The sequence below is a fragment of the Oncorhynchus keta genome, chromosome 14, assembly GCF_023373465.1.
Source record: "Oncorhynchus keta strain PuntledgeMale-10-30-2019 chromosome 14, Oket_V2, whole genome shotgun sequence".
Taxonomy (NCBI): domain Eukaryota; kingdom Metazoa; phylum Chordata; class Actinopteri; order Salmoniformes; family Salmonidae; genus Oncorhynchus; species Oncorhynchus keta.
The window spans coordinates 43,516,863-43,530,768 of NC_068434.1; the positions used below are offsets into that span (position 1 = coordinate 43,516,863).

Consider the following 13,906-nt stretch of genomic DNA (forward strand, 5'->3'; position numbering starts at 1 on the left):
ACAGTAAGTTGAGACCCCCCACTGAGTTCCAAGGAACTAAAAAATAACTTCTCAACATCAGGAATGAAGAGGCGACTCCGGGATGCTGGCCTTCTAGGCAGAGTTCCTCTGTCCAGTGTTTGTGTTCTTTTGCCCATTTTCTCTTAATTGGCCAGTCTGAGATATGGCTCTTTTTTTTTTTGCAACTCTGCCTAGAAGGCCAGCACTTCGGAGTCGCCCCTTCACTGTTGACGTTGAGACTGGTGTTTTGCGGGCACTATTTAATGAAGCTGCCAGTTGAGGACTTGTGAGGCGTCTGTTTCTCAAACTAGACACTCTAATCAAATTGTATTAGTCACATGCGCCGATTACAACAGGTGTTGACCTTCCAGTGAAATGCTTATTTACGAGCCCCTAACCAACAATGCAGTTAAAAAACAAAAAATGCGATAAGAATAAGAGATGAAAGTGACAAGTAATTAAAGAGCTGCAGTAAAATAACAATAGCGAGACCATATACAGGGGGCTGCCGATACAGAGTCAATGTGTGGGGGTACCGGTTAGTATATACTTGTCCTCTTGCTCAGCTGTGCACCGGTGCCTCCCACTCCTCTTTCTATTCTGGTTAGTGCCAGTTTGCGCTGTTCTGTGAAGGGAGTAGTACACAGCATTGCATGAGATCTTCAGTTTCTTGGCAATTTCTCGCATGGAATAGACTGACGAGTTTCAGAAGAACGTTCTTTGTTTCTGGCTATTTTGAGCCTGTAACCGAACCCACAATTGCTGATGCTCCGGATACTCAACTCGTTTAACGAGGCCAGTTTTCAGCTGTGCTAACATAATTGCAAAAGGGTTTTCTAATGATCAATCAATACCGTGCCATTGGAACACAGGAGTGATGGCTGCTGATAATGGGTCTCCACTGTATTTCTGTATTTTTTGCATTTCTTTCAAAACCAAGGACATTATATATATTTCCCTGGCCTAGTTCAATCCTAATGCTCTAAGAACATGTCAGCTACTCATCTCCTCACCAGTACAGCCCTTGTCATTGGCTCTCAGTCTGAAGCACTGGTCTCTGTCGTGTATAGATCAACACACACACACACAGAGACAGAGAGAGAGAGAGAGAGAGAGAGAGAGAGAGAGAGAGAGAGAGAGAGAGAGAGAGAGAGAGAGAGAGAGAGAGAGAAGAGAGAGAGAGAGAGAGAGAGAGAGAGAGAGAGAGAGAGAGAGAGAGAGAGAGAGAGAGAGAGAGAGAGAGAGAGAGAGAGAGAGAGAGAGAGAGAGAGAGAGAGAGAGAAAACATTAGTGGATTAAAGGACTTTTCAATTGGACTGCTGTTGAGATGGATACTTAACCCGGATTTGTCATTTGCCAGTTAAAGCAGCTGTATTAGGCACTAATGCACAGTATGGGATATGGAATCATGGACGTTATCCCTGATCATAGTGTTTCATATATAAATAACTACGAGAGAGAGAGAGAGAGAGAGAGAGAGAGAGAGAGAGAGAGAGAGAGAGAGAGAGAGAGAGAGAGAGAGAGAGAGAGAGAGAGAGAGAGAGAGAGAGAGAGAGAGACACACAGAGAGAGAGAGAGAGACACACAGAGAGAGAGAGAGAGACACACAGAGAGAGAGAGAGAGACACACACACAGAGAGAGAGACACACACTGTCCTCAGGGGTAGATATCAGGGTCTCTTGGGGCATCCTATTCACCGTATCAGCAGTCTCAATCACTCCTCTCTTTTACATCCCTTTCTTCACTCAATCTCGTCATTCACTTTCTCCACTCGTCTGTCATCCTCTCATCTGTGTTGATCAAGCATGGCTGCCGTCATGGGTCCCAGGTCGCGTACATGATGAAGAGAAGCGCTTGGCGTGCCACTGTGCCTGATGAAGCTCTCTGTGCCTGGCGATTTGTTAAAGGTACATCTCTGCAGTGGTCTAAGGCATTGCATCGCAGTGCTAGCTGTGCCACCAGAGACTCTTGAGTTCGAGCCCAGGCTCTGTCGCAGCCGGCCCCGACCGGGAGGTCCATGGGGCGACGCACAATTGGCCTAGCGTCGTCCGGATTAGGGAGGGTTTGGCCGGTAGGGATATCCTTGTGTCATCGCACACTAGCAACTCCTGTGGCGGGCCCGGCGCAGTGCACGCTATCCAGGTCGCCAGGTGCGGCTGGCTTCCGGGTTGGATGCGCGCTGTGTTAAGAAGCTTGGTTGGGTTGTGTTTCGGAGGCCGGATGGCTTTCGACCTTCTTCTCTCCCGAGCCCGTACGGGAGTTGTAGCGACGAGACAAGATAGTAACTACTAACAATTGGAAACCACGAAATAGGGGAGAAAAATATATATATATTTTAATAAGGTCTCTGATAAAAAGGTATTTAACCTCTGGATGGTTATGAAAACACTTTTACTCAGATGAACGTTGAGTGTGATTCAGTGAGACTTGACTTTAAAGCACAGTATGATGTTCAGTGTCTTGGTTAAGCTGCTGTGATATGACTGAAGAAGAACCAGTCTTTCTGGCGAGAACTTAGTCCTCCTGGCCCTTATAAAAAATCAACCACCATCCCCCTTCAGTCTTGACTTTACATCAGGGCTGTTTTCAAGCAGCCACTTTCTGAGGACCTTTCAATTTAAGATTCTCAATCACAGACCGGATGAAGCACAAATGATGTCTTGCGAAGTGAAATCGCTTGTCTTGCTTCGTCACGTCGAACAACTGGACCTGACAGAGACAGTTTTCCAGAAAAGCTTTTACAGGCCGTCGTAAAATACTTCTACAGGCTTCCAGAAGTTATGGATTAGCATATTCTCTGGGGATTGGTTGATTGTGGATGCGTTACATTAATAAGGCCTTCTCTGTAAGATGTTTCAGCAGAGAGATAGATGGATCTATTTTTTGCCACCTTGTGAAAACTGCAATATATCTTCATTTTAACAGGCCGCTATAAATGTCACACTGTAGATATTTTCTTAATGAAAACATCACCCTGTGTCCAAAGTTTGATAAATGGAGCTGGTTTGAGGGGAACTTTGGGAGTCTTGAGTTCCCCAGTTGTGTTCTGAAAGCCAGTCTGACTGCTGCCTTCAGGCCCTGTCTGTCTGTCAAGCCCACAGTCCGCTTGTAAAATACTAGCGTAAAATACAATCTGTTTTTCAATAGCCTCCGTTATTAGAAAGGTTATCCAACAATTCTGTCCTCTTTATTTATTTTCTTTCTTTCTCTCTCTTTCTCCTTTCTCTCTCTTCTTTCTTTCTTTCTCGCTCTCTCTTTCTCCTTTCTTTCTTTCTTTCTTTCTTTCTTTCTTTCTTTCTTTCTTTCTTTCTTTCTTTCTTTCTTTCTTTCTTTCTTTCTTTCTTTCTTTCTTTCTTTCTTTCTTTCTTTGCACATCAAAAAGAGTGTGGAATGCAACCGGCATATCGTGTGCATCACGTCTATCTACCTTTTCATATTTTTTTCTTTGCCTGCATGAATTACTAGACCTGCAACAGGAGCTTTATCACAGTCCTTTACCGTACACAGCGTACAGTTATGTCAAGAGCCTCAATTTTCTTTGGAGGTTGCGTTGCATTCTGTAATGAGGGTTAAAGTATGTGAAAGCTTTAGTTAGTCAGGCAGCTGTCAGTTTGCTTTCAGCTCTCAGAGTGACTTTCCCTTGGCCCATCTTCCCACGGTTTTATGCAAACGTACTGCCGCGCTGCTGACATCAATTTACCTTTGAAAGCTACAGCATGGGCCCATTTACGATACAGCTGCTTTTATAAAAACAGCTACTGAGAGAGAGAGAGCGCAATACAGAAAGACAAAAGGGGGGGGTATAGAGCGAGATAAGTCGTACATTTCACTCCACACATCTTATTTGTAGAAGCCGCATGCAGAAATGCAGGTATTTACTTTGACCTGTAGCACACCCATTTCCTGCTACTTTTTAGTTGTCTCTGAGAGTGAATGGGAGGGGTGTGCTCAGGGGTGTGTAGTGATCCTTGTGGTCCTGCTGTTATGAACGGAGCCTCGTGTTGAACCCTGCAGCGCATCCCCAGAAACGAGTTCACACTGATGGGCCGAGAGGGAGAGATGGGGAATCGGAGACGCTTTCCACTCTCGTCTTCTCTGCACCCACACTCTTTCTCTCGTCTCCTCTGCACCCACACTCTTTCTCTCGTCTTCTCTGCACCCACACTCTTTCTCTCGTCTTCTCTGCACCCACACTCTTTCTCTGGTCTCCTCTGCACCCACACTCTTTCTCCCGTCTCCTCTGCACCCAACCTCTTTCTCTCGTCTTCTCTGCACCCACACTCTTTCTCTCGTCTTCTCTGCACCCACACTCTTTCTCTCGTCTTCTCTGCACCCACACTCTTTCTCTCGTCTCCTCTGCACCCACACTCTTTCTCTCGTCTTCTCTGCACCCAACCTCTTTCTCTCGTCTTCTCTGCACCCACACTCTTTCTCCCGTCTCCTCTGCACCCACACTCTTTCTCTCGTCTCCCCTGCACCCACACTCTTTCTATCGTCTTCTCTGCACCCACACTCTCTTTCTCTGGTCTCCTCTGCACCCACACTCTTTCTCTCGTCTCCTCTGCACCCACACTCTTTCTCTCGTCTCCTCTGCACCCACACTCTTTCTCTCGTCTTCTCTGCACCCACACTCTTTCTCTCGTCTTCTCTGCACCCACACTCTTTCTCTCGTCTCCTCTGCACCCACACTCTTTCTCTCGTCTCCTCTGCACCCACACTCTTTCTCTCGTCTCCTCTGCACCCACACTCTTTCTCTCGTCTCCTCTGCACCCACACTCTTTCTCTCGTCTTCTCTGCACCCACACTCTTTCTCTCGTCTCCTCTGCACCCACACTCTTTCTCTCGTCTCCTCTGCACCCACACTCTTTCTCTCGTCTCCTCTGCACCCACACTCTTTCTCTGGTCTCCTCAGCACCCACACTCTTTCTCTCGTCTCCTCTGCACCCACACTCTTTCTCTCGTCTCCTCTGCACCCACACTCTTTCTCTCGTCTCCTCTGCACCCACACTCTTTCTCTCGTCTTCTCTGCACCCACACTCTTTCTCTCGTCTTCTCTGCACCCACACTCTTTCTCTGGTCTCCTCTGCACCCACACTCTTTCTCTCGTCTCCTCTGCACCCACACTCTTTCTCTCGTCTTCTCTGCACCCACACTCTTTCTCTCGTCTTCTCTGCACCCACACTCTTTCTCTGGTCTCCTCTGCACCCACACTCTTTCTCTGGTCTCCTCTGCACCCACACTCTTTCTCTGGTCTCCTCTGCACCCACACTCTTTCTCTGGTCTCCTCTGCACCCACACTCTTTCTCTCGTCTTCTCTGCACCCAACCTCTTTCTCTCGTCTTCTCTGCACCCACACTCTTTCTCTCGTCTCCTCTGCACCCACACTCTTTCTCTCGTCTCCTCTGCACCCACACTCTTTCTCTCGTCTCCTCTGCACCCACACTCTTTCTCTCGTCTTCTCTGCACCCACACTCTTTCTCTCGTCTTCTCTGCACCCACACTCTTTCTCTCGTCTCCTCTGCACCCACACTCTTTCTCTCGTCTTCTCTGCACCCAACCTTTTTCTCTCGTCTTCTCTGCACCCACACTCATTCTCTTGTCTTCTCTGCACCCACACTCTTTCTTTCGTCTCCTCTGCACCCACACTCTTTCTCTCGTCTCCTCTGCACCCACACTCTTTCTCTCGTCTCCTCTGCACCCACACTCTTTCTCTCGCACCCACACTCTTTCTCTCGTCTCCTCTGCACCCACACTCATTCTCTCGCTTCTCTGCACCCACACTCTTTCTCTCGTCTCCTCTGCACCCACATTCTTTCTCTCGTCTCCTCTGCACCCTGACTCTTTCTCTCTGCACCCACACTCTTTCTCTCGTCTCCTCTGCACCCACACTCTTTCTCTCGTCTCCTCTGCACCCACACTCTTTCTCTGGTCTCCTCTGCACCCACACTCTTCTCTGGTCTCCTCTGCACCCACACTCTTTCTCTGGTCTCCTCTGCACCCACACCCTTTATCTCGTCTTCTCTGCACCCACACTCTTTCTCTCGTCTCCTCTGCACCCACACTCTTTCTCTGGTCTCCTCTGCACCCACACTCTTTCTCTCGTCTTCTCTGCACCCAACCTCTTTCTCTCGTCTTCTCTGCACCCACACTCTTTCTCTCGTCTCCTCTGCACCCACACTCTTTCTCTCGTCTCCTCTGCACCCACACTTTTTCTATCGTCTTCTCTGCACCCACACTTTTTCTCTCGTCTCCTCTGCACCCACACTCTTTCTCTCGTCTCCTCTGCACCCACACTCTTTCTCTCGTCTTCTCTGCACCCAACCTCTTTCTCTCGTCTTCTCTGCACCCACACTCTTTCTCTCGTCTCCTCTGCACCCACACTCATTCTCTCGTCTCCTCTGCACCCACACTCTTTCTCTCGTCTCCTCTGCACCCACACTCTTTCTCTCGTCTCCTCTGCACCCACACTCTTTCTCTCGTCTCCTCTGCACCCACACTCTTTCTCTCGTCTCCTCTGCACCCACACTCTTTCTCTCGTCTCCTCTGCACCCACACTCTTTCTCTCGTCTCCTCTGCACCCACACTCTTTCTCTCGTCTCCTCTGCACCCACACTCATTCTCTTGTCTTCTCTGCACCCACACTCTTTCTCTGCTCCTCTGCACCCACACTCTTTCTTCGTCTCCTCTGCACCCACACTCTTTCTCTGGTCTCCTCTGCACCCACACTCTTTCTCTGGTCTCCTCTGCACCCACACTCTTTCTCTGGTCTCCTCTGCACCCACACTCTTTCTCTGGTCTCCTCTGCACCCACACTCTTTCTCTGGTTCCTCTGCACCCACACTCTTTCTCTGGTCTCCTCTGCACCCACACTTTATCTCGTCTCTCTGCACCCACACTCTTTCTCTCTCTCCTCTGCACCCACACTCTTTCTCTGGTCTCCTCTGCACCCACACTCTTTCTCTCGTCTTCTCTGCACCCAACCTCTTTCTCTCGTCTTCTCTGCACCCACACTCTTTCTCTCGTCTCCTCTGCACCCACACTCTTTCTCTCGTCTCCTCTGCACCCACACTTTTTCTATCGTCTTCTCTGCACCCACACTCTTTCTCTCGTCTCCTCTGCACCCACACTCTTTCTCTCATCTCCTCTGCACCCACACTCTTTCTCTGGTCTCCTCTGCACCCACACTCTTTCTCTGGTCTCCTCTGCACCCAGACTCTTTCTCTCGTCTTCTCTGCACCCAACCTCTTTCTCTCGTCTTCTCTGCACCCACACTCTTTCTCTCGTCTCCTCTGCACCCACACTCATTCTCTCGTCTCCTCTGCACCCACACTCTTTCTCTCGTCTCCTCTGCACCCACACTCTTTCTCTCGTCTCCTCTGCACCCACACTCTTTCTCTCGTCTCCTCTGCACCCACACTCTTTCTCTCGTCTCCTCTGCACCCACACTCTTTCTCTCGTCTTCTCTGCACCCACACTCTTTCTCTCGTCTCCTCTGCACCCACACTCTTTTTCTCGTCTTCTCTGCACCCAACCTTTTTCTCTCGTCTTCTCTGCACCCAACCTTTTTCTCTCGTCTTCTCTGCACCCACACTCTTTCTCTCGTCTCCTCTGGACCCACACTCATTCTCTTGTCTTCTCTGCACCCACACTCTTTCTTTCGTCTCTCTCTGCACCCACACTCTTTCTCTCGTCTCCTCTGCACCCACACTCTTTCTCTCGTCTCCTCTGCACCCACACTCTTTCTCTCGTCTCCTCTGCACCCACACTCTTTCTCTCGTCTCCTCTGCACCCACACTCATTCTCTTGTCTTCTCTGCACCCACACTCTTTCTCTCGTCTCCTCTGCACCCACACTCTTTCTCTCGTCTCCTCTGCACCCACACTCTTTCTCTCGTCTCCTCTGCACCCACACTCTTTCTCTCGTCTCCTCTGCACCCACACTCTTTCTCTCGTCTTCTCTGCACCCACACTCTTTCTCTCGTCTCCTCTGCACCCACACTCTTTCTCTCGTCTCCTCTGCTCCTCCTCTCCTCTCTCTCCACAGTGTGTTCATAACAGGGTAGCTTTGTGTGTGTTGCCAGCTGTAAATGGATGATAAGATGGTTTGTGTGTTCCAGTGTATCTCGCTCTGCAGTTAGTACACTCACACACCCAGTTTGTATTAAAGGGAAAGCTGATAAAAATGCCCCTTGCCTCTTGTGAGCCTAGTGAGGTTCCGTCCATTCTGTCTTCCCTTGAAGAGGGATCAGCGAGGGATGGAGAGACGGGTCTCCAGGGTAAGTTATCTCAGGATCCCAGAGAGAGGAACACACACACACACACACACACACACACACACACACACACACACACACACACACACACACACACACACACACACACACACACACACACACACACACACACACACACACACACACAACTATTATTAGGCCTCAGGGCCACAGACAGGAAATGAAAAACATCTTAATAATTGATGAACTATGAAGTGATCACTTCTCAGCCTCCACATATTGGTTGCTCGGTTCAGGGTCATTTAAGCCTGCCCAATCAATACTTTCAATAAGAGACTGAAAGACAGAGAGATGGAGTACACAGAGGGAGTCCTGTGGTTTGTGCGTGTGGCTTGGTGGTTGATAGTGTTGTTTTCCCTAACCTTTACCCTGCCTGTTTACGCAGATGCCTTTTAAATAGCTCGTCTAGTTGGAGAGTCGGCACTATCTGTTCGAGAACCCTTCTGTATCAACACTGCTTCAGAGCCCTCCAATCAGACGGCGAGTGAGAGACGTAGACAAGGGGGGTCGGTGTTAATGGCTTTATTGGAAAGATATTAGTTATTTTAAGGCCGTTATCTATCTACATCTTCTCACCGGAAAAGGGGAATAAAGTAGGAATAAAGGAGGAGGAGAGAGAGGAGAGCAGCTGCCATCTGTCTGGAGTAATAGCCTGCGGACAGCATTAACTGATCGCTGGATGTGTGGTTGCTAATGTAAGGGGATGGCTTGTCTGTGTCTGTGTGTGTCTGTGCGTATGCGCGTGCGAGCGAGATCTAATGTAAGTCGAAGGCTAATATCCACCATGTCACTGCTGCTTTTCTCCAAGCATCACCCACAGACACCCCTCCTCCCTTTCCACGGAATCTTGTGACTTTGTCACTGTAGTCCAATGCTGAGAAAGTTCACATTGGATATGTCCACGCTGTTCTCCACTCCTCCTAGCATGTTGCTGTACTTGCTCCTGATAGGTTGCGTGCGCCGTTTTGACACATTAAGTGTGACTAGTGTGAGAGCTGGTGTTGTAGCCACTGGTTGTGACTCATGTCCTCTGGGTCTAGTAGAGCCAATAGGGATCTGATTAGAGTGAAAAGGTCAGAGCATCCGTCTGCCGTTAATACTGCGGAGAGGGGGCTGGAGGGAGAGGGGGCTGGAGAGAGAGGGGGGCTGGAGAGAGAGGGGGCTGGAGGGAGAGGGGGCTGGAGGGAGAGGGGCTGGAGAGAGAGGGGGCTGGAGGGAGAGGGGGCTGGAGGGAGAGGGTGGTTGGAGGGAGAGGGGGCTGGAGGGAGAAGGGGCTGGAGGGAGAGGGGGCTGGAGGGAGAGGGGGGCTGGAGAGAGAGGGGGCTGGAAGAAGAGGTGGCTGGAAGAAGAGGTGGCTGGAGGGAGAGGGGGGCTGGAGAGAGAGGGGGGCTGGAGGGAGAGGGGGGCTGGAAGGAGAGGGGGCTGGAGTGAGGGGGGCTGGAAGGAGAGGGGGGCTGGAAGGAGAGGGGGCCGGAGGGAGAGGGGACCACGATTGGCGTGTAAGATATTTGGCGCGTGTACAGTTGGGCTCTAAAGCTTATGCACTAATGCCAGATAGCCTAAAATAATGAAAGAAAAAATGCAGTGTGGCCTATAAGGTATTGTTTACTTTTTGTTCAATCCGCACAGAGTGTGGGTTATGAGTCAACCCGCGCATCACTATTGCAGGACACATGGCTTGCGCGGATTATCCATATTGACCTCTGTGATGTGTTAGGCCAGACAGAGTTCTTCTGTCTGTGCTCTGACTTTGACGTGCGTGCGGCCGGCTGCCCCTCTGATGCTGGTGTGACTTGGCGTATGTCACACTCTAAGGTCAGGTCATTCCTGTGCGGTCAGTGATCTGATTGGCCGAAGAGTAGCTGTATCCCGCGGCAACCACACAGGGGATCCGTCTGACCAATAGCACGCCCCAGCTGCTCTCAGCATGGATCGATGTGTGTGCGTGCGTGCGTGCGTGTGTCTTGTATGTGTGATCACTGCATACGTGGCTCAGTGGCGGCCCCAGAAACACCTCCCAGTCTGTGTTATGTGGGATCACAGACTGTCTATTAGACCACTCTACTGATGTGACTATAACCATATCCATCCAAGGTGTATTTGCTTCTAGGCTATCGAGAACAATGATGTCATTCCACCAGTACTATAGCTATGCTAGAGGGGAGATAATGAGGAGAGGAGAGGAGAGGATGAGGGAGAAGGATAGGCTAACGAGTACACACACCACACAGACATCAGCTCATCACTATCACAACAGAAGGCCTGGGGGCTGGGTGTGTGCGTGTGTGTGTGTGTGTGTGTGTGTGTGTGTGTGTGTGTGTGTGTGTGTGTGTGTGTGTGTGTGTGTGTGTGTGTGTGTTGTTTGGGGATCACAATGGATCCTCGGAGGACTGCTACAGGGCCAGAGGCCTAGCTAATTAAGAGGTTGTGTGGGTCTGTCTGTGTGTGTGTCTGGGAGCATGTCTCCCTCGCTTCCATGTTTTGGGGGGATATTTGTCCTTTGATGTTAATTATATGAGGCCTGGGAGAGACTGTGTGTTTGAGTCACGGGCACATTTTCCAATGACTACAAAAGGACCCCTGGTCTGTGGCCAATGGGATCAAAGAATACAGGGTCGGAAGTCTGAGTCTGCCCTCAGCGATAGACTTGGATTGTGTTTGGATTTGAATAACGTGTGTGTGTGTGTGTTTGTGTAAATGTGTAAATGTGCAGATTCAGGCCTTTTTAATATTAAATGTGTTTTGGGGGGGGATACGATGCGTTGTTTGATGTGTGTCTGTGGCCTTGGAGCTGCATCAGTATAGAATGTGGCTGACCATAGAAGACAGTGACACAATGCCACAGAAGATCAAAGAGACTTTGACAGAGAGACGTGTGTGTTTAGAGTCCGAATGGCAGTATGCTACGCATTAGAAGTCAAGAGTGTGCAGTAAGTCTTCAAGCTAGACTGTCCACACACACACAGCACTACCTGTAGTCCTTACTTGGGGTTGATGTGTGTGTTTCTCACCTACTCCGTAGTGCAGCACCTGAAGACAGTAGCTCGTTGCTCCACCAGTCTGTCAGTTTGTCTGTCTGTGCTTGATGTTGCCAATAGTGATGCAGCAATATGATGTTTTAGGCCGATACAGATATCCAATATTTTCCTTGCCAAAAAAGTAACAATACCGATATCCGATATTTCAAATTGTAGCGGCCTTTTAAGCATTCTAGTTCAGTTAAATAGTTGAGAGAGAGACACACACACACACACAGTTATTTTGTTGGCATTTACATTTGTCCCCATTACCAGTAAATCACAATCAAAACCTATTTCTTTCACTTACTTGCTGTGCTGTTTCATTGTTCATTTGTTCAGTCTCAACCATCATCATAGTTTCATCTCTGTCCGCGGCCTCTCTTCCTCGGTGCTCACTGTCACTGTGTCCGTTTCCATCTTGTCCAGCTGTGTCTGTAACATTTCACGTAAGCCCTGTTTCTTGTCTGCGTCGAAGTAGCGGTCCTTGTACCAAGCATCAAGCACGGTGGCAACATAGTAAAGAGGCTCAGAGAGAATGCCACCGAATCACTTGTCCACAGCCTCGAGTAGAGTACTTTTCCAAGTTAAGCCGACGGTCTGTGTTGGCATTTTTGTTGAACAGGTGTTTCAGGGCCATGACAGGGTCTGCACCGGACACAGTGGAGCTTATTTCTTGAGTCAGTTGTTTGAGTGGAGCTGGGAGTGTTCATGTTTCCAAGTTTCAAACATGTTCTCAAATGCCATTGAAATGGCAGCAGCGGTATGAGAACCAGCACAGTCTTCAGCATGCAATACGGCTTCCCTCAGTACGAAGTCCTCGTCGACCCACTGTGCTGTCAGACTCATAAAGCTCATGGGGCTGACATCGCTGGTCCAAATGTCAGTCGTGAAGCAGCGACGCCCATAGCAAGCAGTTCACGGACGCTGTGTAACTCAGGTAGGGCAACATCTGGAAAAATAGCGCCTACTTGGTAGTGTGTACCGGTGCTCGACCATTCGGCGAAAGCCAACATCACCCACGACAGAGAACGATTGATTGTCAAGGGCAATGAATTCCGTTATCTTGGGGTTAATGGATTTCATCTTTGTGTTGTCTCTCTGAAATGTTCTTACTCTTTCAAATGACTGTTCGACTTGTTGACTGCTCGATCCACACAGCGGACATTGTGGGCTCGGTTAGGACTGCTGTGTTGCACGTGCGACGCTATATTTTTTGTGGTGTCATTACATCATCTACCTATGATATATACAGTGGGGCAAAAAAGTATTTAGTCAGCCACCAATTGTGCAAGTTTCTCCCACTTAAAAAGATGAGAGAGGCCTGTAATTTTCATCATAGGTACACTTCAACTATGACAGACAAAATGAGAAAAACAATCCAGAAAATCACATTGTAGGATTTTTAATTAATTTATTTGCAAATTATGGTGGAAAATAAGTATTTGGTCAATAACAAAAGTTTATCTCAATACTTTGTTATATACCCTTTGTTGGCAATGACAGAGGTCAAACGTTTTCTGTAAGTCTTCACAAGTTTTTCACACACTATTGCTGGTATTTTGGCCCATTCCTCCATGCAGATCTCCTCTAGAGCAGTGATGTTTTGGGGCTGTTGCTGGGCTACACGGACTTTCAACTCCCTCCAAAGATTTTCTATGGGGTTGAGATCTGGAGACTGGCTAGGCCACTCCAGGACCTTGAAATGCTTCTTACGAAGCCACTCCTTCGTTGCCCGGGCGGTATGTTTGGGATATTGTCACGCTGAAAGACCCAGCCACGTTTCATATTCAATGCCCTTGCTGATGGAAGGAGGTTTTCACTCACAATCTCACGATACATGGCCCCATTCATTCTTTCCTTTACACTGATCAGTCGTCCTGGTCCCTTTGCAGAAAAACAGCCCAAAGCATGATGTTACCACCCCCATACTTCACAGTAGGTATGGTGTTCTTTGGATGCAACTCAGCATTCTTTGTCCTCCAAACACGACGAGTTTAGTTTTTACCAAAAAGTTATATTTTGGTTTGATCTGACCATATGACATTCTCCCAATCTTCTTCTGGATCATCCAAATGCTCTCTTGCAAACTTCAGACGGGCCTGGACATGTACTGGCTTAAGCAGGGGGACACGTCTGGCACTGCAGGATTTGAGTCCCTGGCGGCGTAGTGTGTTACTGATGGTAGGCTTTGTTACTTTGGTCCCAGCTCTCTGCAGGTCATTCACTAGGTCCCCCCGTGTGGTTCTGGGATTTTTGCTCACCGTTCTTGTGATCATTTTGACCTCACGGGGTGAGATCTTGCGTGGAGCCGCAGATCAAGGGAAATTATCAGTGGTCTTGTATGTCTTCCATTTCCTAATAATTGCTCCCACAGTTGAATTCTTCAAACCATTGCAGATTCAGTCTTCCCAGCCTGGTGCAGGTCTACAATTTTGTTTCTGGTGTCCTTTGACAGCTCTTTGGTCTTGGCCATAGTGGAGTTTGGAGTGTGACTGTTTGAGGTTGTGGACAGGTGTCTTTTATACTGATAACAAGTTCAAACAGGTGCCATTAATACAGGTAACGAGTGGAGGACAGAGGAGCCTCTTAAAG

At 48.8% G+C, this 13,906-nt stretch overlaps 2 protein-coding genes across 4 annotated transcripts in view; one reads left to right on the forward strand and one right to left on the reverse strand.

Moving 5' to 3' along the window:
• Nucleotides 1-13,906, forward strand: part of LOC118393484 (F-box/LRR-repeat protein 17-like) — a 331,937-nt gene that overhangs the window by 161,678 nt on the left and 156,353 nt on the right. The window lies entirely within an intron of this gene.
• LOC127907300 (uncharacterized) lies at nucleotides 3,759-8,778 on the reverse strand. 2 transcript variants are annotated; one of them, XM_052461811.1, is made up of 2 exons: nucleotides 7,244-8,778; nucleotides 3,759-5,675 (listed from the first exon to the last, which is right to left on the reverse strand). In XM_052461811.1, exons 1-2 carry the CDS (start codon nucleotides 7,304-7,306, stop codon nucleotides 4,491-4,493), a joined length of 1,248 nt encoding a protein of 415 aa, XP_052317771.1. In that variant the 5' UTR covers nucleotides 7,307-8,778; the 3' UTR covers nucleotides 3,759-4,490. The 2 variants fall into 2 exon arrangements, with proteins under 2 accessions (XP_052317771.1, XP_052317772.1); XM_052461812.1 differs by lacking the exon at nucleotides 7,244-8,778 and adding an exon at nucleotides 6,324-6,630.